Source organism: Macrotis lagotis, chromosome 4, assembly GCF_037893015.1.
Source record: "Macrotis lagotis isolate mMagLag1 chromosome 4, bilby.v1.9.chrom.fasta, whole genome shotgun sequence".
Classification (NCBI taxonomy): domain Eukaryota; kingdom Metazoa; phylum Chordata; class Mammalia; order Peramelemorphia; family Peramelidae; genus Macrotis; species Macrotis lagotis.
The window spans coordinates 144,969,878-144,988,756 of NC_133661.1; the positions used below are offsets into that span (position 1 = coordinate 144,969,878).

The following is an 18,879-nucleotide window of genomic DNA, read 5'->3' on the forward strand; positions in this document are numbered from 1 at the left end:
CTTTATTGACAGTCTGGCAGAGAACAGAGTCCCCATCGACCATCCCAAGCTTGACATTAACTTTTTTCAACACTAAAGACTCTCCATCCAACTCGATAAGCCGCGCAGCGGCTCTCCTCCAGAACGGCTTCTCGGTGACTTCCGTTAGGGCGTAGGCGCAGGCGCCGCGGATTGGTCGAGAACTGGAGGGCGGGGTCTAGGAACTTGTGTGTAGCGGAACTATCCTCCCATGGGCGGAAGTCCCCCGCAGCAGGACCGGCTTCTTGGTTGAACAGTCTTCGCGGTTTCCTGTTCCGCTCCATGAGGGACTTAGACGGCCCAAGATGTCGGGGAAGAAAACTTTCCGGGGCGGGGGTAGGCGCTGGCAGGTCCTGGAGCGCTGCCTGAAGGAGCTGGACGCCGCCACTGCCCACCCGGAGCAGTTCCTCACGTAAGCACTCTGCTGCGGGGGGAAGGCGGCCTAGTGGGGACTCGGGCCTCGGCCCTCGATCGCGCTTCCTCCTCCGGCCTCATTCGGCCGGGCCGAGGGGCGGGAGAAAAGAGGATTTAGCTGGTTAGCCCCGCTTGGCAGGCGGCTGAGAGGCCAGACCCTACCCGCCGGCCGCTCCGGACAGGCTGCCCGGGCAGCGAGACCTGTGACTCCGCTGGACGCGCCAGGGCTCCCCTTTGTCTCTGTCATTTGGGGGGGGTCAGGGAATAGTCGTTTCCCAAGCTCTGGGGATGCAAAGAGGGGCCCGAGACAGCCGCTGCCCTCGGGGAGCCCGCAGGCTGCTGCCCTCCAGGGACTCAAGTTAACGGGGGGGGGGGGGTGTCAGGGATAGACCGTATCCCAACAACCAGGTGCAAACAAGCTCTAAACAAGGTGTAGGAAGAAGAGGGAGGCGGGCCGAGACGGGATGGGAGAGAATCCCGGGTTTGGGGACCAGTCAGGGAGAATGACAGCATCGGGGTCAAAGAGCATCACTGGGTGGAAGAACCCGGGTAGAGGGGCGGCTTACAGAGGGCTCTGAACACACAACGGCCCTGCTGAAGTTCAGAGCTTTCAAGTTCTTGTCGACAATTTGAGATATTTGTAAAGGTTAGGGTTTGCTCTTTAAGTATTTGAAGATCTCTGATACAGAGCAAAAACAAAAATAGATCGCTCCCTTTGGGTAAAAGATACTAGTGGCAGAAAGACAGATTTCAATTTGATATAAGGAAATGCAGCCTTGATCATTAAATATCTTATTAGAACTGTCTAAAATTGGAATGGGCTTCCTCAAAAGGATGTTGGGAAAGAATTCAGGCATAGCCTTTCAGAAATGTGGTAAAATTATTTCTTGGGCCAGGATCCTTAACTTCCATTCTTGCCTTTAGATTTCCATAATTCTATCAGGACAGTTGCTTCACTAAGGAAGTAGTACCCGAGTTTAAGGATTTCAAGAACAAGGGGCAGCTAGGTGGCACAGTGGATAGACCATCGGCCCTGGAGTCAGGAGTACCTGGGTTCAAATCCGGTCTGAGACATTTAATAATTACCTAGCTGTGTGGCCTTGGGCAAGCCACTTAACCCCATTGCCTTGCAAAATTAAAAAAAAAAAAAGAATTTCAAGAACCTCCCCTTATCCTAGAGTGTATTAAGAAGAAGGAACTTGAGATAATGCCATATAAGGATCAATGGAAGGCATTAGAACTCTCTAGCCTAGGGAAGATTTAGCTGTTTTCAGTTTTATGTAATGGGAATTAGATTTATTTTTGCTTGATAATCAGAGAACCAAACTAGAAACAGTAGACAGAAGATAAAGAGAGAATACTTAAAAATCAGCTGGCCACAGTGGAATGAGCTTTCTCAGAAGGTTATGAGCTCTTCACCACCAGAGAACTTCAAGTGGAACCTAGGCAACCATTTATTATGTGGTTGGAGAATTTCTCTTCAAGTATAAGTTGGATTAGATGTCTGTAGGTCCCAATCTAATCCTATAATTATACATTATAGTCTGTAAATAAGGTAAAAAGCCAAAGGTACTTGCATTGTCTAGTTTGTTAAGGAAGGCACCCAAGACCTTTGGAAGATTTAATGGATGACATTTAAGAATTGTAGTCTCTAGCAGTGTACAAAATATGTCCATTAATGGTCATAGCCCATGAAACCACCACTCTTTATTATTTTATATGTTGTATATGTCTTACAAACAAGGACAGCTTTTATCAATCATTAAGCATCTAACACAGTCCAGACACTAAGCTAAGCAATGGAGATACAAAGAAATGCTTACATAATCCCTGTCCTCCAGGCTCAATCTAATGAGAGTAGGGGATTAGGGAGAGACAATATCCAAATAACTATATAGGAAATAGAGATTGGTAGAGAGAATTTCCAGACTTAGGAGGTAGCCAGGGAAAATGTCTTGTATGAGGAAGAGTGAGGGGGGCCAGTCACTGGATTATAGAGTACATGGAAAGGGAGTAAGGTGTAAGAAGACTTGGGGGGGGGTAAAGAGGAGCTTGGCAATGAAGGGCATAAAAGTCAAAGAAGATTTTATATTTGATCTTGATTGTAACAGAAAGCTACTGAAATTTATTGACCAAGTGACTGATGAGGTCAGTTCTGTCTGAATAATTGAAATCTTTTGCTTATCTCCAACTTTGTCTTACTGTAGATTTTTTTAACACCCTCCCTCAACAAACTCTAATGCTGAGTTACTGAATAGCAAAAGTTCTCTTTATTTTACTACTTGATGTGGGTTTTTTTAAATTGACTACAAATATAGAAGGTGTTATTTTAAATTTAATTTTCCTTTTTCTTTTAATAGTGTTCAAGATGAATTGGCTGTGAATTTTACGTCTTTAACAAAAACTCTTTATGATTTACATAAATCACTCAAGACTGATGTCATTCTTGGGAGCCCTTTAAAACAATTGGTTATAGAAAACTTTGATGATGAGCAGATTTGGCAGCAACTAGAATTGCAGAATGAACCAGTTTTGCAGTACTTTAAGAAAACTGTTAATGAAAACATTAAAGACAAGGAACTTCGTCTTCTTCCAGAGAGTAAAGAGGTTGACTCAGAGATGGATTTTGACAATGAAGAAGAAACAGAACAGAATTCAAAGCTGGAGCTAAAGTCAGATCTAGTTAATGATGGTCTTGAGGAAGAGATTAAGAGAAATAAAAAGTTAAAAAAAGTTGATATAAAGAAAACTTCAGATTTCAGTGATGAGGATTCTGACATTGACTTTGATATCGATAAACTAGAACGCCAAAACAAGAAACCAAAAGTATTTATTAAATCAAAAGAGAAATCCATAGTGGATGATAAATTTTTCAAGTTGTCTGAAATGGAGTCCTTTTTGGAAGATATAGAAAAAGAGGAGAAAGAAAAGAAGGAAACTGATGAAGATGATGTTAATTATTTTGAAGACATTATTTCTGATGAGGATGGTGAGCTATTTACAGACTCTCCAAAGAAGGTAAAGAAATTCTTTTGTCTAATGATTTAGTTTTGCCCTTTTCCTTTTTTGGATATTTAAAATATCTTTAATACAAAAATGACTTCCTTTCTGTCAGTTGAGGAGCTGAAATGAATAATTCAGATGTGTCAAAGCAAGTAAAAATGATTGAAAATTTTTTATGAGACCCATCACTTCTTATTCTAATACATCTCATTGCTATTTAAATTGTGGGTATATATTCTGATATATTCAGCTTTCCCTTAAAACCTTAAAAACCAAAATAGAAAGATTTCTTTTAAAGTCTATTCAGTATTTCTTTTAGTCTTGACTTGGGTATACTTCATCTTTGTTTTTAGCTTTCCTTTTAAACCTATTATTTTCACACTTTCCAGTATCTATTCAGAACATCAGTATCCTTCTCTTTTAATCATTCACATTGGAAACCTTGGAGTTGACTGAGTTTACCTCTCATTCTCTTTTATCCCTCATATCTAATCAGTTTCCAGAATTGTCAGTTCTGACTCCAATATCTTGGAGCTAAAGTGTTCTCTCAGCTCATAAGTCCAACTTCTAGTTCAGGACTTTACTGCTTTTTGTTTGTACTATTGTAGGGGCCTCCTAAGTAGTATCCTTGCTTCAAGCCTTTCCCTACCATTCCATTCTCTAATTGTTGCCCAAGTGATTTTCCTAAAGCACAGGTTTGACCATAACAGTTAGGGTTCCTCATTACATCTAAGATGATATACAAACTCCTTCGTGTGGCACTTGAGAACTTTCACAATGTGGACCCAAATGCCTTTTCTGTTCCTCTTCTTATGTTCTACAGTCCAGCCAAACTAACCTTGTTGTTTTCTCATGTATAATATAGTAAGCTTCTCTTAAAATTCACTCCCTCTTCCCTCTGCCTGTTAGACTCTTTGGTCCCATTCTACAGGTTCCATTCTACAGATTTCTACAGGAAATCTTTTGTGCTCTCTTCTACTATTGTACTTATCTGAGCATGATCTTGTGTGTGTGTGTGTGTGTGTGTGTGTGTGTGTGTGTGTTGCATAACATACATACTTGTATTTTTTCTTTTTTGTTGTTTTTTGTTTTTAGGTTTTTGCAAGCCAAATGGGGTTAAGTGGCTTGCTCAAGGCCACACAGCTAGGTAATCATTAAGTGTCTGAGACTGGATTTGAACCCAGGTACTCCTGACTCCGGGGCCGGTGCTTTATCCACTGCACTACCTAGCCGCCCCACTTGTATGTTTCTTGTAAGAAGATTGTTTCCTTTCAATTCTATTTTTGTATTCCTAATGTCTAACACAGAAAATGCTTATCAATTGATTGTTCTTATAGTAAAAGATGTAGAATTCTGGGTTCTTTTTTGCCAAATTTAAACATTTCTTTATGCTTAAAAATCAGTGAATGATCTGCAAGCTGCTGTTATACGCTGCATTTTTCCTTTTACATGCATTTCTTTAAATTTATTTTTTATTCTCATTTTGTACAAATTTTTTTTACATTAATGAAATATTCTTGTTTACAAGTAAACAAAATACCCCTCCCCCCATGAATATAGATATACTTGCTTGGGCGAAAAAAGTAAAGGGGAGAGAAAAAAATTAAAATTTAAAAAATAATAGTAATAATTGTAGGTATGGCCAGGTGGCACAATGGACGAAGCACCAGCCTTGGGGCCACGAGCACCGGAGTCCATATCTGCCTCCTTACACCCAACAATCACTCAGCCATGTGACATGCAAGCCACCTGACCCCCACTGCCCTGCAAAAACCAAAAAGACCCAAAATAAAATAAAATAGTAATAATAGTAGGGGTGGCTGGGTGGCAGACAGAGCATTGGCCCTTGAGCCAGGAGCACCTGGGTCCAAATCCGGCCCCAGACACCCAAAGATCACCCTGCTGTGTGGCCCCAGGTAGGCCACTCAGCCCCACTTGCCCTGCATCCTCCCCCAAATAATAATAATAACAAAAAATGTGCTTCAGTCTTTGTTCCAACACCAACAACTCTGTCACGGGTGGATCACATTCTTTATGATAAGTCCATCACAAAAGTTACTTCCATATTTTTCCAACATTGCCATTGCTGATCGCAACTCCCTCCTTTCTTATTTCTCCACTACCACGTACTATATTTTCTCTCTCCTTTCACTCTGACTCTGCTGTAGGGTAGCTGAGTGGTGCAGCAGACAGATCCCTGGCCCTGGGGCCAAGAGGCCCCGAGTCCCCATACCACCCCTTAGGCCCAGAATCTACCTGGTCCTGTGGTCCTGGACAGGCCATCCAATCCCAGCCCCTTGCAAGAAGTAAAAAAGAAAATGTGTTATATCTGGCCACTCTCCCCCCATGGTCCATCCTCTTCTCCATCACTCACATCCCCCCCTTCCCCCTGTCCCCCCCCCCCCTCCTTCTTACTCCAAATGCCTATACCCCATTGAGTATATATGCTGTTTCCTCTCCTAGCCACCTCTGATGAGGTTGAAGATTCCCTTGTTCCCCCTTGCCTTCCCCCCTTCCATATCATTGCAATAGCTCATTATAATAAAGAAAAATCTTATATGAAATATCTTGGCCTATTCCCCCTCTCCTTTTTTTTTCTCCCATTCCATTTCCCTTTTTTTCTATTGACTCCATTTTTACACCATATTTTATCTTTGAATTCAGCTTTCTCCTGTGCTTCAACTATAAAAGCTCCCTCTACCTGCTCTATTAACTGAGAAGGTTCATATGAGTATTATCAGTGTCATTTTTCTATGCAGGAATACATGCAGTTCATCCTCATTAAGTCCCTCATATTTCCCCCCTCTCCTCCAGTCTCCATGCTTCACCTGAGTCCTGTATCTGAAGATCAAACCTTCTGTTCAGCTCTGGCCATTCCAAAAGGAACATTTGAAATTCCCCTGTTTCATTGAAAGTCCATCTTTTTCCCTGGAAGAGGACATTCAGCCTTGCTGGGTAGTTCATTCTTGGCAGCATTCTAAGCTCTTTTGCCTTCCGGTATATTGTATTCCAAGCCCTAGGAGCTTCCAATGTAGTTGCTGCTAAGTCCTGTGTGATCCTGACTGCAGCTCCAAGATATTTGAACTGTGTCCTTCTGGCTGCTTGTAATATTTTTCTCTTTGACTTGGGAGTTCTGGAACTTGGCTATAATATTCCTAGGGGTTGGTTTTTTGGGATCTCTTTCTCGGGGGGATCAGTGTATTCTCTCCATTTCTATTTTGCTCTCTGCTTCTAGAATATCAGGGCAATTTTCCTGTAGTAATTCTTTGAGAATGATGTCAAGGCTCTTTTCCTGATCATGACTTTCAGGTATTCCAATAATTTTTAAATTATCTTTCCTAAGTCTGTTTTCCATATTAGTTGTTTTTTCAATGAGATATTTCACATTTTCTTCTAATTTTTCATTCTTTTGGTTTTGAAATATTGATTCTTGATTTCTGGTAAATTCATCAATCTCCCTGAATTCTATTCTTTGTCTGAAGGATTTGTTCTCCTCAGAGAGTTTTCTTATCTCTTTTTCCATCTGGCCAATTTTGCTTTTTAAAGCATTCTTCTCAATAACTTTTTGAACTGTTTTATCCATTTGACCTAAGCTGTTTTTTAGCATGCTATTTTCTTCAGCATTTTTTTGGATTTCCTTGATTAAGCTGCTGACTTCATTTTCATGTTTTTCCTGCATCTCTCCTTTCTTTTCCCAGTTTTTCTTCCAACTCCCTCATTCAAAGTCTTTTTTGAGCTCTATCATAGCCTGAGCCCAATTTCTGTTTTTCTTGGAGTCTTTAGATGCAGGAGCTTGTGCTTCCTTATCTTCAGACTGAGTATTTTCATCCTTCTTGGGCTCATTTGCAAAATATTTCTCAATAGTTTTCCTCTTATTTCTCTGCTTGCTCATTTTCCCAGCCTGGGCCTGGTTTTGGGGGTGCTTCCTGAGCTTTTGGGACACTCCCACAAGGGTCTTAGTGTGTAAGGCTCTGTCCTCCCTCCTGGTCTGTGAATGACCATATGTACCCCCCTTCTGCTATGGGGCTGCAGTGGTGGGGGGCCCTGCTGATCTATTGGGGGGCCTATACTGCGATCAGGATCTGAATGTGGTCAGAGCCCCAGAGTCCTGTTCCAGAGGCAGAGGACAGCTCTGCAGTCTCTCTTCACTCCCCTCCCTCAGCTCAATGGGCTCATGCCCTGGGGGCTCCTGCTTACCAGCCCCGCTTGCTTCTGTTTCTAGGTCTGGGCTGCTGAAAGACCAAGCTGCTAGCTGTGTGCCATGTGGGCTGGGCTCCATGTCCTCGCTCTGGCAGAGGTCCCCCCCTGTTCCTCCACTTTGTGCCTGGTGGTCCCCGGGGTGCAGCTCAGGAGACTCCCTCGCTGCTGTGAGCCATGGCTCCCAGCACCCTGGGGCTGCCTCCAGGAGGCTGAAGTTCTTTGGCTCTGTCCCACCACCCCTCTGGCGGGCCGCCCCTCCGACCCCAGGGAGCAGAGCCTTTCTGTTCTTTTCCAGGTTACCTTGAGTAGGAGAACTGCCTCACTGGGTCCCTTTGTGGGTTCTGTCTCTCGAGAGTTTAGTTTTATCAGAGAGCTCCTAAGACTGGATCCCTTCATGTCTCCATCTTGGCTCCGCCCCCCTACATGCATTTTCAATTATTAAATTAGAAAATAATTTTCAGCACGTAGAAAGAACTTTTTAAAAAGTTTATCTTTAAAATCATTTTCTCTCCTTAAGCAAAGGTTTAAATGTTTTGTTTTAGTCAGGCAAAAGTTCCAGAAACCTAAAATATAAAGATTTTTTTGACCCAATTGAAAGTGAAGACTCAGCAAGTGATAATGATGAACTGGATCTGAATGATGCTGAAGATGAGGATATTGAAAGTGATAATGAAAAAGAGGAAGAAATTTCTGAAGAGTAAGCATTTTTGAGTCATTCTTTTTAAGTAATGTAATGTAATTTGCTCATTAAGTTTTTTGGTCTGGTTATAATGTAAATTGTCTTATGTTTCAGTTAGGAATATTTTACTTTATTGTTTCAAGATGCTAATTTGACCCCCAAAGAATCCATATAGTTTTGCAATATAGTTCTTTGATTTGGTTTCTATTTTCAATAAAAATCACTAATGTCAACATTATGTCATCAGTTATTAGAAATTGTTATTAATCATTAATATATTATTAAGCCTGCCCTTTGAATATGTTTGATTGAATGTTGAATATTAATGTATTAAATGAATGTTACCAACTCTTTATTTTTTTAGCTATAAAGAAATTGATTTAGAATGATTCCCTCTTGACTTTTTATAAGTTTTCATGATTTTAAAAGCATAGGAAACTAGTTAGATTTTTATGTGTTGTATATTTTAAATGGAAAAACTTTTATTATTAGAAAAGAATTTCCTTCCTTTCACATTAAGAATATGTAAATGGTATTTCCTTTTCCAAATGTCTTGATGTTTTAGGGATGGAGATGATGAAACTGAAGAAAATGAGAATGAACGACATGAAGCTGGGAAAAAAGTAACCTTTTATTTGCCTGAGGACAAAGAAATGGAAGACACCAATATTTCCAATGAAATGAAAAATTCTGTTGGAATAAAATCCTCTTTTGAACAAAGACAAGAGAAGGTAATGTGTAGCCAATATATTATACAAAGAAGCAAAATACTGTGTTTGCAAAAAAGTAAAATATTTTGGTTGCAATAGCAATGTCCATTTCTTAATATTGGTTGAGAAAAATGTATATAAAATGATTTTTAACTTTAAAGTGATATATATAAATGTGAACTATTAGTGCTATATAAATAGTAATGTAATATTTTCCTAAATCTTAAAGTCTTCTGATGTATGGAAGGTCATCCATGTGGTCTTGAAATCTGTGCCTGCACAAGTTCTGGTAGAATCTAAATCCTTCCTTGTCCATTGCCTGGTCTAAATGTTCAGAGTGCTATCCTCATATTGGCTACCACCCCTCTCAGTGTCCATTTATTAACATAAAGGGGATTATGACCAGTATATATGGAGTCTATCCCACTATTAAAATGATGGGTTTAATATTGAAGCACTTTCCTCAATATGCTGTAATAAACTTAAGTACTTTTCTCCATTTATCCTCAGATGGCAGAAAGAATTAAATCTTTAGAGAAAGAGTTGTTGGAACAAAAGCCTTGGCAGCTTCAAGGGGAAGTGACAGGACAAAAGAGACCAGAAAACAGCCTTCTAGAAGAAACATTACACTTTGACCATGCAGTCAGGATGGGTAAATATTTTCTTTGTACTTTAGTATTTGTTTATGTGCCATATTTAAGATAGTATTCGATAAGGAATTTAACATTTATTTTCTAAAACAGTGAATGACGCTTAATCCTAACCATGTGAATTTTAACATTACTTTACCTCCCTGGGCATCAGTTTCCTCCTTTGTAAACTGAGGAGCATTTTACAATTTTACAATTTCCTTATTTGAACCTCACAACAACCCTGGGAGGTCAATGCTATCCCTATATTATAAATGAGGAAAGTAAGACAGATGCTTGAAGTGTTTTGCCCCAGGTTGTACAGTTAGTGTCTAAGGTAGGATTTAAACTTAAAACTTCTAATTCCAGGTCCAAAGCTCTATTTGACTGAATTTAACATGAAAAATTTTGATAGAAAAAATGTCTTACACCTAGGTAAAAAAAATTAGCCTCATAATTATAAGGGGGAGGGGAGCATGGTTATACCATAGTGATGTTAAACATCTGGGAGTTTTGGTGGACTGTATGGTCAATGTGAGTTAGCACTTTGATATGACAGCCAGGGGAACAACTGTGAGAATGAGTTGCCTTTAAAGGCAGATTCCAGGAAAAGGGAGATGATAACCCTATTGTCCTATGCATTGTGTTTAGTTCTGGTTACTAGGGTTTTAAAAGTTCCAGAATATGCCCTTCACTAAAGGCCTTGAGTCCATGTCATTTGAAAATCACTTGAAGAATTTGTTTAATCTGGAAAAGAAGAAATTGTTGAGGGAGGTGTCTTCATGTAATTGAAGCACTATCATGTGGGATAGGAATTAGATCTGTTGAATTTGACTCCACCAGGGAATCAATAAATAGAGGGCCAATACATAGAGATAAAAAAAACAAATAAATTTAAGATTAATATCAAAAACACCTTCCCAACAATAAGGTTGTCTAAAATTTGGATGGTCTGGTTTAAGAAGTGGTGGCTGGTCCAAGTGTTCCTTGGACAAGTAAGGTTCAGGTGAAAATTGGACAATCGTTTGCCATATATCTTATGAAGATGTTGGAGTAGGTGGTCCATGTGATTGTTTCCAATTCTCTGGGTATGTTAGTGATCTCTGACACATTATCCTCTGAAGGTAACTAAGGACTCCTGCTGGTAGAACTCTTCCTTCTATCAGGTGATCTAAAGTGAGCTTGGACTTCATTTTTAATTCAAGCAGTCTTGGTAAAAGAGTTCTTCTGGCTTTCCAAAATATTGTGATCTGTAGAAAGGACCTTTGTAGAAGTATTGAAATTAAAAAATTAATAGCACATTGTTGCTAATATTTATTTTAATAATCTCTTTTATGTTCGTTTTAGCACCTGTGATTACTGAGGAAACCACTTTGCAACTTGAGGATATCATCAAACAAAGGATAAAAGATCAGGTTAATAAGATTTCATTTATAGCACTGATTTTTACAGAAATGAATATGAGATTCTTTGAGTGTTAATTAATTGGGTCGGTGATCTTTATTTTTTATTTTAGAAGTACTCAAATACTTTTATTTTTTCACTAAAAATTTGAGTTGTTTAGACAAGGTTCTTCAGCCTTTTTTATTATAAAGATATTCACTTTTTTTGTATTTAGTAGGATGGGGTGAAATGAGGAGAGGCAGCTCAAGCCATTTCTATGCTTTGTTATCCTTGCTGATATTTTAAATTTTTGAGGAGCTACAAGGAGCAGGATATGATTAGAAGCCAAATGTTTCCATCCTGAACTGGTATAAGGAAAAGAGTGGATAGTGCATCTATTGGATTTTGAAATCAGTGATTATAGTAGACAACATAGGGATTTTTTATTTAGGTACATCTTATAACCTGGTGAGTAATAATATATTTTAAATATCAGACATATGATCATTTTCTATTTAGTAAATCAAAGTTTTGTTTAATTGATCTTATTCTGGGACCATTAAAATAAAATTTTATTAGCTAAAAATTGTCCTTTCACCTATCTGTGCTTTCCTAACATAAAATTATATTCTTCCCTTTATAAAATATACTTGAATGTTTTTTGTTTTTTTCATGGCAGACTTGATGTTAAATAAATAGTATTTTGTTAAGTTATTTGTGCGTATAGGTTAATAGTATTTTGTGCACAAGTATTATTAATATCTTGGAAGAATTTATTTTTGCTTCTGTTGAAACAGTAAAATAATGTTTTAGAAATGAATTGTTCATAGATATATATATATATATATTCACTACAAATTTAGGAAAGCCATACCATAAGATGAAATTATTAAATTAGATTTTCTTTTACTTATATTTTAGGCTTGGGATGATGTGGTACGTAAAGAAAAACCAAAGGAAGAAGCATTTGAATATAAGAAGCGATTAACATTAGATCATGAAAAGAGTAAATTGAGCCTCGCAGAAATTTATGAGCAGGAATACCTCAAACTTAATCAGGTAAGAAACCTTGTAGCACGCACCCTTTGCTATTAAAGAAAGAGAAACTGGGAATTTTCATGAATTTTTTTTTTTTGATCATTGAAGTGAGTTAGATTGGATAAGGTTTTTTAATCTGTTAGATTGGGTAGGGTGTTTTCTGTGAGATAATAGAAAGAATTACTTTCTTTGACAGTTTATTTTGCACCTTTTTTTTTTGGCAAGGCAATGGAGTTAAGTGACTTGCCCAAGGCCACACAGCTAGGTAATTAAAGTGTCTGAGGCCGGATTTGAACTCAGGTACTCCTGACTCCAGGGCTGGTGCTCTATCCATTGCCTAGCCACCCCTCATTGGTACTTTTAGAATTATTATATTGTCTGTAAAACATGAGATCCCCCCCCCCCAGCTAAATGGAATTATGTAAAGACTATTAACTGACAAAATAAATCATACACTTGCAATTCTCATAAATACTAGCTGAACGAATTCTCATATGATTTCTTGGCAAAATGTTTAGATTTTGTTTGGGAATGGGAGAGTTTATTAATTTGTTAGAAATTGAAAGCATTCTGTAATTTGGAAGTGGTAAGAGAATTTCATATCTACTCAGGAGTTGATCTTGGGGTTTGGATTTAGTTGAGTTCCTCCCACCTTACTCCTCCTAGAACAGGCCATCTTAGTCTTTGAAGTTTTAGAATCTGAGAATGATTAGATTCAAGACTTTTGGAGTCAGACCATGGAAGAAAATAGCCATTCACCTTCCTTTTTGTTTCTTATCTAATAATACTTGTGGCACTCTGATTTTACCATGGTAATGATTTTAGTAGGGGGGAAATGTGAGAATTATTGTCAAATTCAATAATTCTAGGAATGCCATTTTCAAATGAAATTATTTGGAATTAGAAATAGATAGTGGTCTAAATGTAGCAGTTAATGGACCTCCTAAAGGTTGCCCTTTAAAACAAAAGCCCAAAGTTGTTCTTGGGACAATGGAACTGTCCTGGAAAGTACTTTACCCCTTTGTATTTTGTTCTGTGGGTTGTATTAAACTCAGTTATTGAATTCATTACCTTAGGAAAAGAAAGAAGAAGAAGAAAACCCAGAGCATGTAGAAATTCAGAAGATGATGGATTCACTCTTTGAAAAACTGGATGCCCTTTCTGACTTTCATTTTACACCTAAGCCAGTAAGTATATTAGGATTTAAAATTTTTGTGAATTGTAGATGTCTTACACTTTTTATATTTCTGTGAAATTAAGTATATGGAACGCTAGGAAATTAAAAACCATGCTTAAAAAATGGATATTACCACAAATATAAACCTTTAACAGGTTCTTATGACATATAGCAGTTATCATTTAACTATCTGATCTAAGATAATCAATATCTTGAGGTAATCAAAAATAACCTAATTCATTGCTTTGCCATCAATCCATAAGAAATGGAGTGTGGCATTGGTTGGGGGGCCATCCAGGCAGATCACAAGTCACTTCCTGCTCTCCTTCCTGCAAACAGTTAATTCAGTGGGTGTAGATGTGTAAGGGGGGTGATAGCCTGAAGGTTTCATTAAATGTCACCCTCCTCCACTGGTCTCCTCCCTTGTACTTGCCCCTTCTAGCCATTGTCTTTAACCCCAGACTCTCACTGTCAGCATTTTGCTTCCCCTCCTTCATACTCTTTCTCCTCTTCTTGGCTTCTGGAATAATAATCCAGACTCCTTAGTTTGATAGGCAAACTTTGTACAATTGGATGCCTTCCATCTCTCACTGCTGTTCACTGCCCCATTTTCTTGCCTTTATTCTGTTATCATGTATTTCTCACCAGTGTACCAGTAAAGCCTTTCCTAACACTGTGTCTGTGTTTATTCTTACTCTCTATTTCTCTCATCTATTTCATTCTCTCTCTTTTTCACTCATCTAATTTTTGTTAATCCATTAAGATCCAGCTTAGATCTGCCTCCTTGTCATTTCCATTCAGTCATCTTTGTTCTTACCTCTTGGACTAAGAAAAATATCTAATCCCATTTATAACTAAAATGTCTTTCTGTTGTAAGAGAAAATAAGTTTGCCTTTTAATTGTTATCCACTCTCTTGTTTTCTTTTGGGTGGTTGCTTTTTTTCAAATATCAAAATTAAAACTGTTTTCAGTTTTCTCAATTGTAAAATGAGAGAGCTTGACTAGATGACCTCATCCAGTTCTAAATCTGTTTCTCTGATGTCTAATGTCAGCTGGCATCTCTTTTGTCCTTTCTTAACAAACCTTCTCAGGATCTGAGGACTATAATTTCTTAAATTTTCTTTTTCCCTCCTTTTAAAGTTGGGCTTTGTGCAGGTCTCAAAAAAAAACCTGATGACTTTACAGTTATTTCATCAGCACTATTTTGTTCTGATCCTATCTAAATTTAGGTAATCAAAGTATTTAACTTGAATGTTAACCTCATTTATACATATTTTTATTTTATCATATATGTATTACAATATTTCAAATCAGTAGCATTATAACTACTTTTCTGTATTTTTAGTGATTCCTAAAATGTTTTATATCATTTCATTATCTAGCCTGTTCCAGAAATTAAAGTTGTCTCTAATCTTCCTGCTATAACTATGGAGGAAGTAGCACCAGTACACGTTAGTGATGCAGCACTCCTAGCTCCAGAGGAAGTCAAGGTAAGAAGCAAATATTGAAACCATGCAGTTTTTATAAATTACAGATTTGTAATTTTGGCATTTTTGCTTTTTAATATTTTTTTTGCTTATTTCCTTTGTGAAGGGAAGGTTTCTTTAGTGGATTATACAGTAAATCAACAAGAATAATAGTCTTTTCTCCTGCTTAATCATTATTGCCTTTTCTAGGAATCTTCACACTGAGAATATTTAAAATTAAAATCTTTTTCTTTTCCTGATTATGAAGAGTAGAAAAGAGTTAAAAGCAATTATCAAATGCTACATGAATGCCTAAAAGACAAATAAAGAGGCAGCAATCATAGAGATAGCTGGTTAGCCTTGGAATCAGGAAAACCTATTTAAGCCCTGCCTCTGATATAGGCTAGGCCATGTAATAATAAACCAGTCCTTTAGTTTACTTGGGGTCTTAGGCAACTCTTTAAATCATAAATTACAGAGGAATTAAAGACCTGTGTCAGTGAAGACAGAAAATAGCTGAGTCCACAGGTCTGAACTTACCCCCTCCAAAGTGGTGGTGGTGGGGGTTTAATTGTATCTGGGATATTACATTTCAGTAACCAAGATTCTTCTAAGTTATTCCATTCAATGTTGATTAAAAAAAAATCTACCAAAAGATTTTTTTCCTTTTAACTCTTATTAGCAATGGGATCTGGCATTAATAATTTAATTGGAATATCTGGTTAAAAGTTGGATACACTAAATATACAATCTCTTTTATGTAAAAATATTGTTTATATTTGATTGGTTGCTTCAGACAATGAATTACCAGTCCTGCTGGCCTCTGCCCATGAAAATTAGCTCTCTCTCATTTTTCTCTGCATTCTCACTTCCCTTCTTTGTCTATGTGGTAGAGGGATAGTGGTCTTTGACCTGTTCTATCACAAGTCCTGTTACTACAGGCATTAGAAAGAACACTTTCGATCTTTGCTGTGCCACTTACAATCAGTGTGTTTTTGAGTGAATCACTTAACCTCCCTAGATCTCACTTTTCTTACTTGCAAAATTAGGAGATTTAACTAAAGGACCTTTAAATCCTATAAAGTTCTAAGCCTGTGATACTGTGAATCTTATCTTCAACTGTTCTCATGTTTTTCTAACAAGACTTCATCTTTGAAGTGATATAGGGTTGATCCTTGCTTTTTGAATTGAATACTAAGTTGGAATTCTAAGCATGTTTTTCCATTGAATTGTTATAGTGATTTACTGATTATCATCACAGTTCACTTACATTGTGGGTCAACCTTGGAGTCCAACTCCAATTTATTTTATTGTTTTTATGGAAAATTGTGCTTCATCCTTTTGAGAATAATTTTTAAAAGTAACTTTTGGAATGTATCCATTTTAAGTTGGAAGACTGCCTGTATGTCATATCAGATCTCTATCACTGATTTGTTCTGAAACTATGAGACTTTGTTATTGCATTTTAGGTTTTTTTTTAATAAAATAAGTTTACTTGCTTCTATTCCTTCAATTTTGAGGGTGATGAGTTAAACTTATTGTTTGTTTTTAATAGGAGAAAAATAAAGCAGGGGACATAAAAACAGATGCAGAGAAATCAGCTACAGACAAGAAACGAGAAAGAAGAAAGAAGAAATATCACAAGCGTCTGAAATTAAGAGAAAAAGAAAAACGGCAAAAATTGTTAGAAAAGACCAAGCCTGAACAGGCTACAAAATACAAAAAAGCAGCAGCAACTGCGCAATTGAAGAAATTAACTAAAGCAGGCAAAGCTTCTATACTAAAGGTAAGGCATGGCTGAATATGACTGATTAGAAACACTTTTTTTTTTTTAAATAAGTATTGGTGCAAAAATAGATATCAAGATTCTGCTGTGTTTAGCTGACCTAAATACATATACACTTCAATTCCTTGTGCCCTGATTAGGTAAGTTGATTTCAATAGCATCTGAGTTTCTTTTTAGTTCTAATTCAATAATCAGAATATGCTATAACAGAATAATTGATGACCCAGCAATACAGATAGACTTTTGATTTAAAATTATGAATTTCACCATGCTGGGCTGCTTATATTTTATCTCAAGTATTTTTTGAAAACTGCTGCTTTTTTTGCCCTTCAGGTCTTATTTAATTATTTCCTTCCTTGTAAGGAAAATATCACTAAAATATGTCACTAAATCAACAGGAAAAACTAGCTACAAAATATCAATTTTATTTAGCACAAAATATGTTTAGTGTTTGTTTAGAGAATAAAATGATTAAATGTTTAAAAGCTTAATTTATTAACTTTTTGTAGCCTCTTTCTGACACCCCTTCCCCCAACCCCCATTCCTCCTCCTCACACACACTTCTTTCTCCATGTTTTAAACTGAGGATTGGTGTAATTTGGATTCTTATGTTGAAACTGTTGTGTTTATATAAACCTACTTTCCTGAAACAAATAATAGCATTTTCTGTCTCTACAAAGAAAGAGAGCTCAGTTACTCTGTAGTGTTTGCTTTTAATTTATATTTCTGGTAGTGATGATGGCATGTTTGCCAAGATGATGGACATTCTTTTGCTGCAGAATAGGGAGGAAGATGTATAAGAGCAAGAAAGAAATTCACCTTACTTAAAAATTATGCTTTAGCAATCCATCAAAAATGAAATGCCTAAGCAACTTAAAATCTGTATATACATATGTTTTAATAGACCTTCAATTAGGTAAAAGAGAAATTTGGTTTAAAGAAATACCTTTTATACATGCTTTGTTTCCTATTGCAGGATGAAGGAAAAGACAAGGCCTTGAAGTCATCTCAAGCTTTCTTTTCTCAGTTACAAGATCAAGTGAAAATGCAAATACAGGATGCCAAGAAAACACAAAAAAAGCAGAAGAAGAAAAAAGAAATTTCTGTTCAAAAACTCAAATTGTAACATTTTATATCATAATGTAAATGTTTAAGAAAATATTGCTTTCTTAATAAAGTTTTGATTAATTTTTCTTTTCATTATAGCAAATATTTGTAGTTTAAGTTTTGAAGACTAAACTTGCAGATATTTGTGGAGCAGTGATGTGGGACAATCCCCTCCATTAAACATTTATTAAGTGCTTACTATGCCAGACACTGTGCCAAGCACTGAGGTTACAATTCATAAAAAACATAATTCCTGCCCTCAAGGGGTTAAAATTTAATGGGGCAGAGAGGGAAAAGGTGGTGGTGGAGTATCAGTGCACAAAAGGAATGGGAAAGCAGGGTAGGGGACATGGAGCAAGGAGGGGGAGGACACCGGTGGATACCCAGCAGTTGGAGGAGCTTATTCCCTAGATTTGAAACCGGGCAGAGAAGTGAGCCGAGTCCAGTGTCTACCCTCTAAAGGAAAGCTCTGGCCCTCCAATCAGACTGAGGTAGTGGTATCAATCAAGATTAGAGTAGCAGGTGATGATTTACAAAAATGATGGCATTCAGTAGATGGAAACTTTCACTTCAATAAAATGATCATAATTGGGTTTAAATAATGGTGATGTACAGATGTATTCATGCCTTCACGTGGACCTACAGTTCAGCAGGTGTGCAAAGTCTTCGAGCATGGCAAAGAATAGTCTGGCTTTGGAAAAGCACAGATCAACATGGATAATGCATAGGCCCTTGGAGTCAGGAGTACCTGAGTTCAAATGCAGCCTCAGACACTTAATTACCTAGCTGTGTGGCCTTGGGCAAGCCACTTAACCCCACTGCCTTGCAAAAACTAAAAAAAAAAAAAATAGGAACTAACAAGTGGTTTCATACTTTTAAAAACCATTTTTAAATTTCCCCTTCACTTTACTCATGGAGCACCTTCTTGAGAGGGTTTCAGTTAATGGAGTAGAAAACTGCCTTGTTTTCCAAATTGCGTGTTCCTCACCCAGCACTGGGGGAATCTCGGCTAAGGCAGCTTGAGATCCACAGAGGCCAAGACAGGGAGTAACCAGGGAGAGGAACGCCTGGCGCGGCCTGGCGTTTGGGGCGTTTCCTCGGATCCTCCGAGCCAAGCGGGCAGGGGCAGCGAGGGGCTGCTCGGGCCCACGTGGAGATCTGACCGGCATGGGACCGCACATCGGCTGAGGATGCGGAGGAAAGACAAACTTTAAGCGCCGCATCTTTCCTGCCAGCCCATCCCGGAAGTTCCGGGACTCGCCAGCCCGG

At 37.8% G+C, this 18,879-nt stretch overlaps 1 protein-coding gene across 1 annotated transcript; it reads left to right on the forward strand.

The window, feature by feature from the left end:
* Positions 1-20: 20 nt before the first annotated feature.
* MPHOSPH10 (M-phase phosphoprotein 10) lies at positions 21-17,703 on the forward strand. The gene is made up of 11 exons (XM_074234256.1): positions 21-430; positions 2,793-3,450; positions 8,178-8,332; positions 8,880-9,045; positions 9,535-9,676; positions 11,001-11,068; positions 11,958-12,095; positions 13,151-13,261; positions 14,634-14,741; positions 16,273-16,503; positions 17,480-17,703. The coding sequence occupies exons 1-11, from the start codon at positions 324-326 to the stop codon at positions 17,627-17,629; spliced, it is 2,034 nt and encodes a 677-aa protein (XP_074090357.1). The 5' UTR covers positions 21-323; the 3' UTR covers positions 17,630-17,703.
* The last annotated feature ends 1,176 nt before the right edge of the window (positions 17,704-18,879 follow it).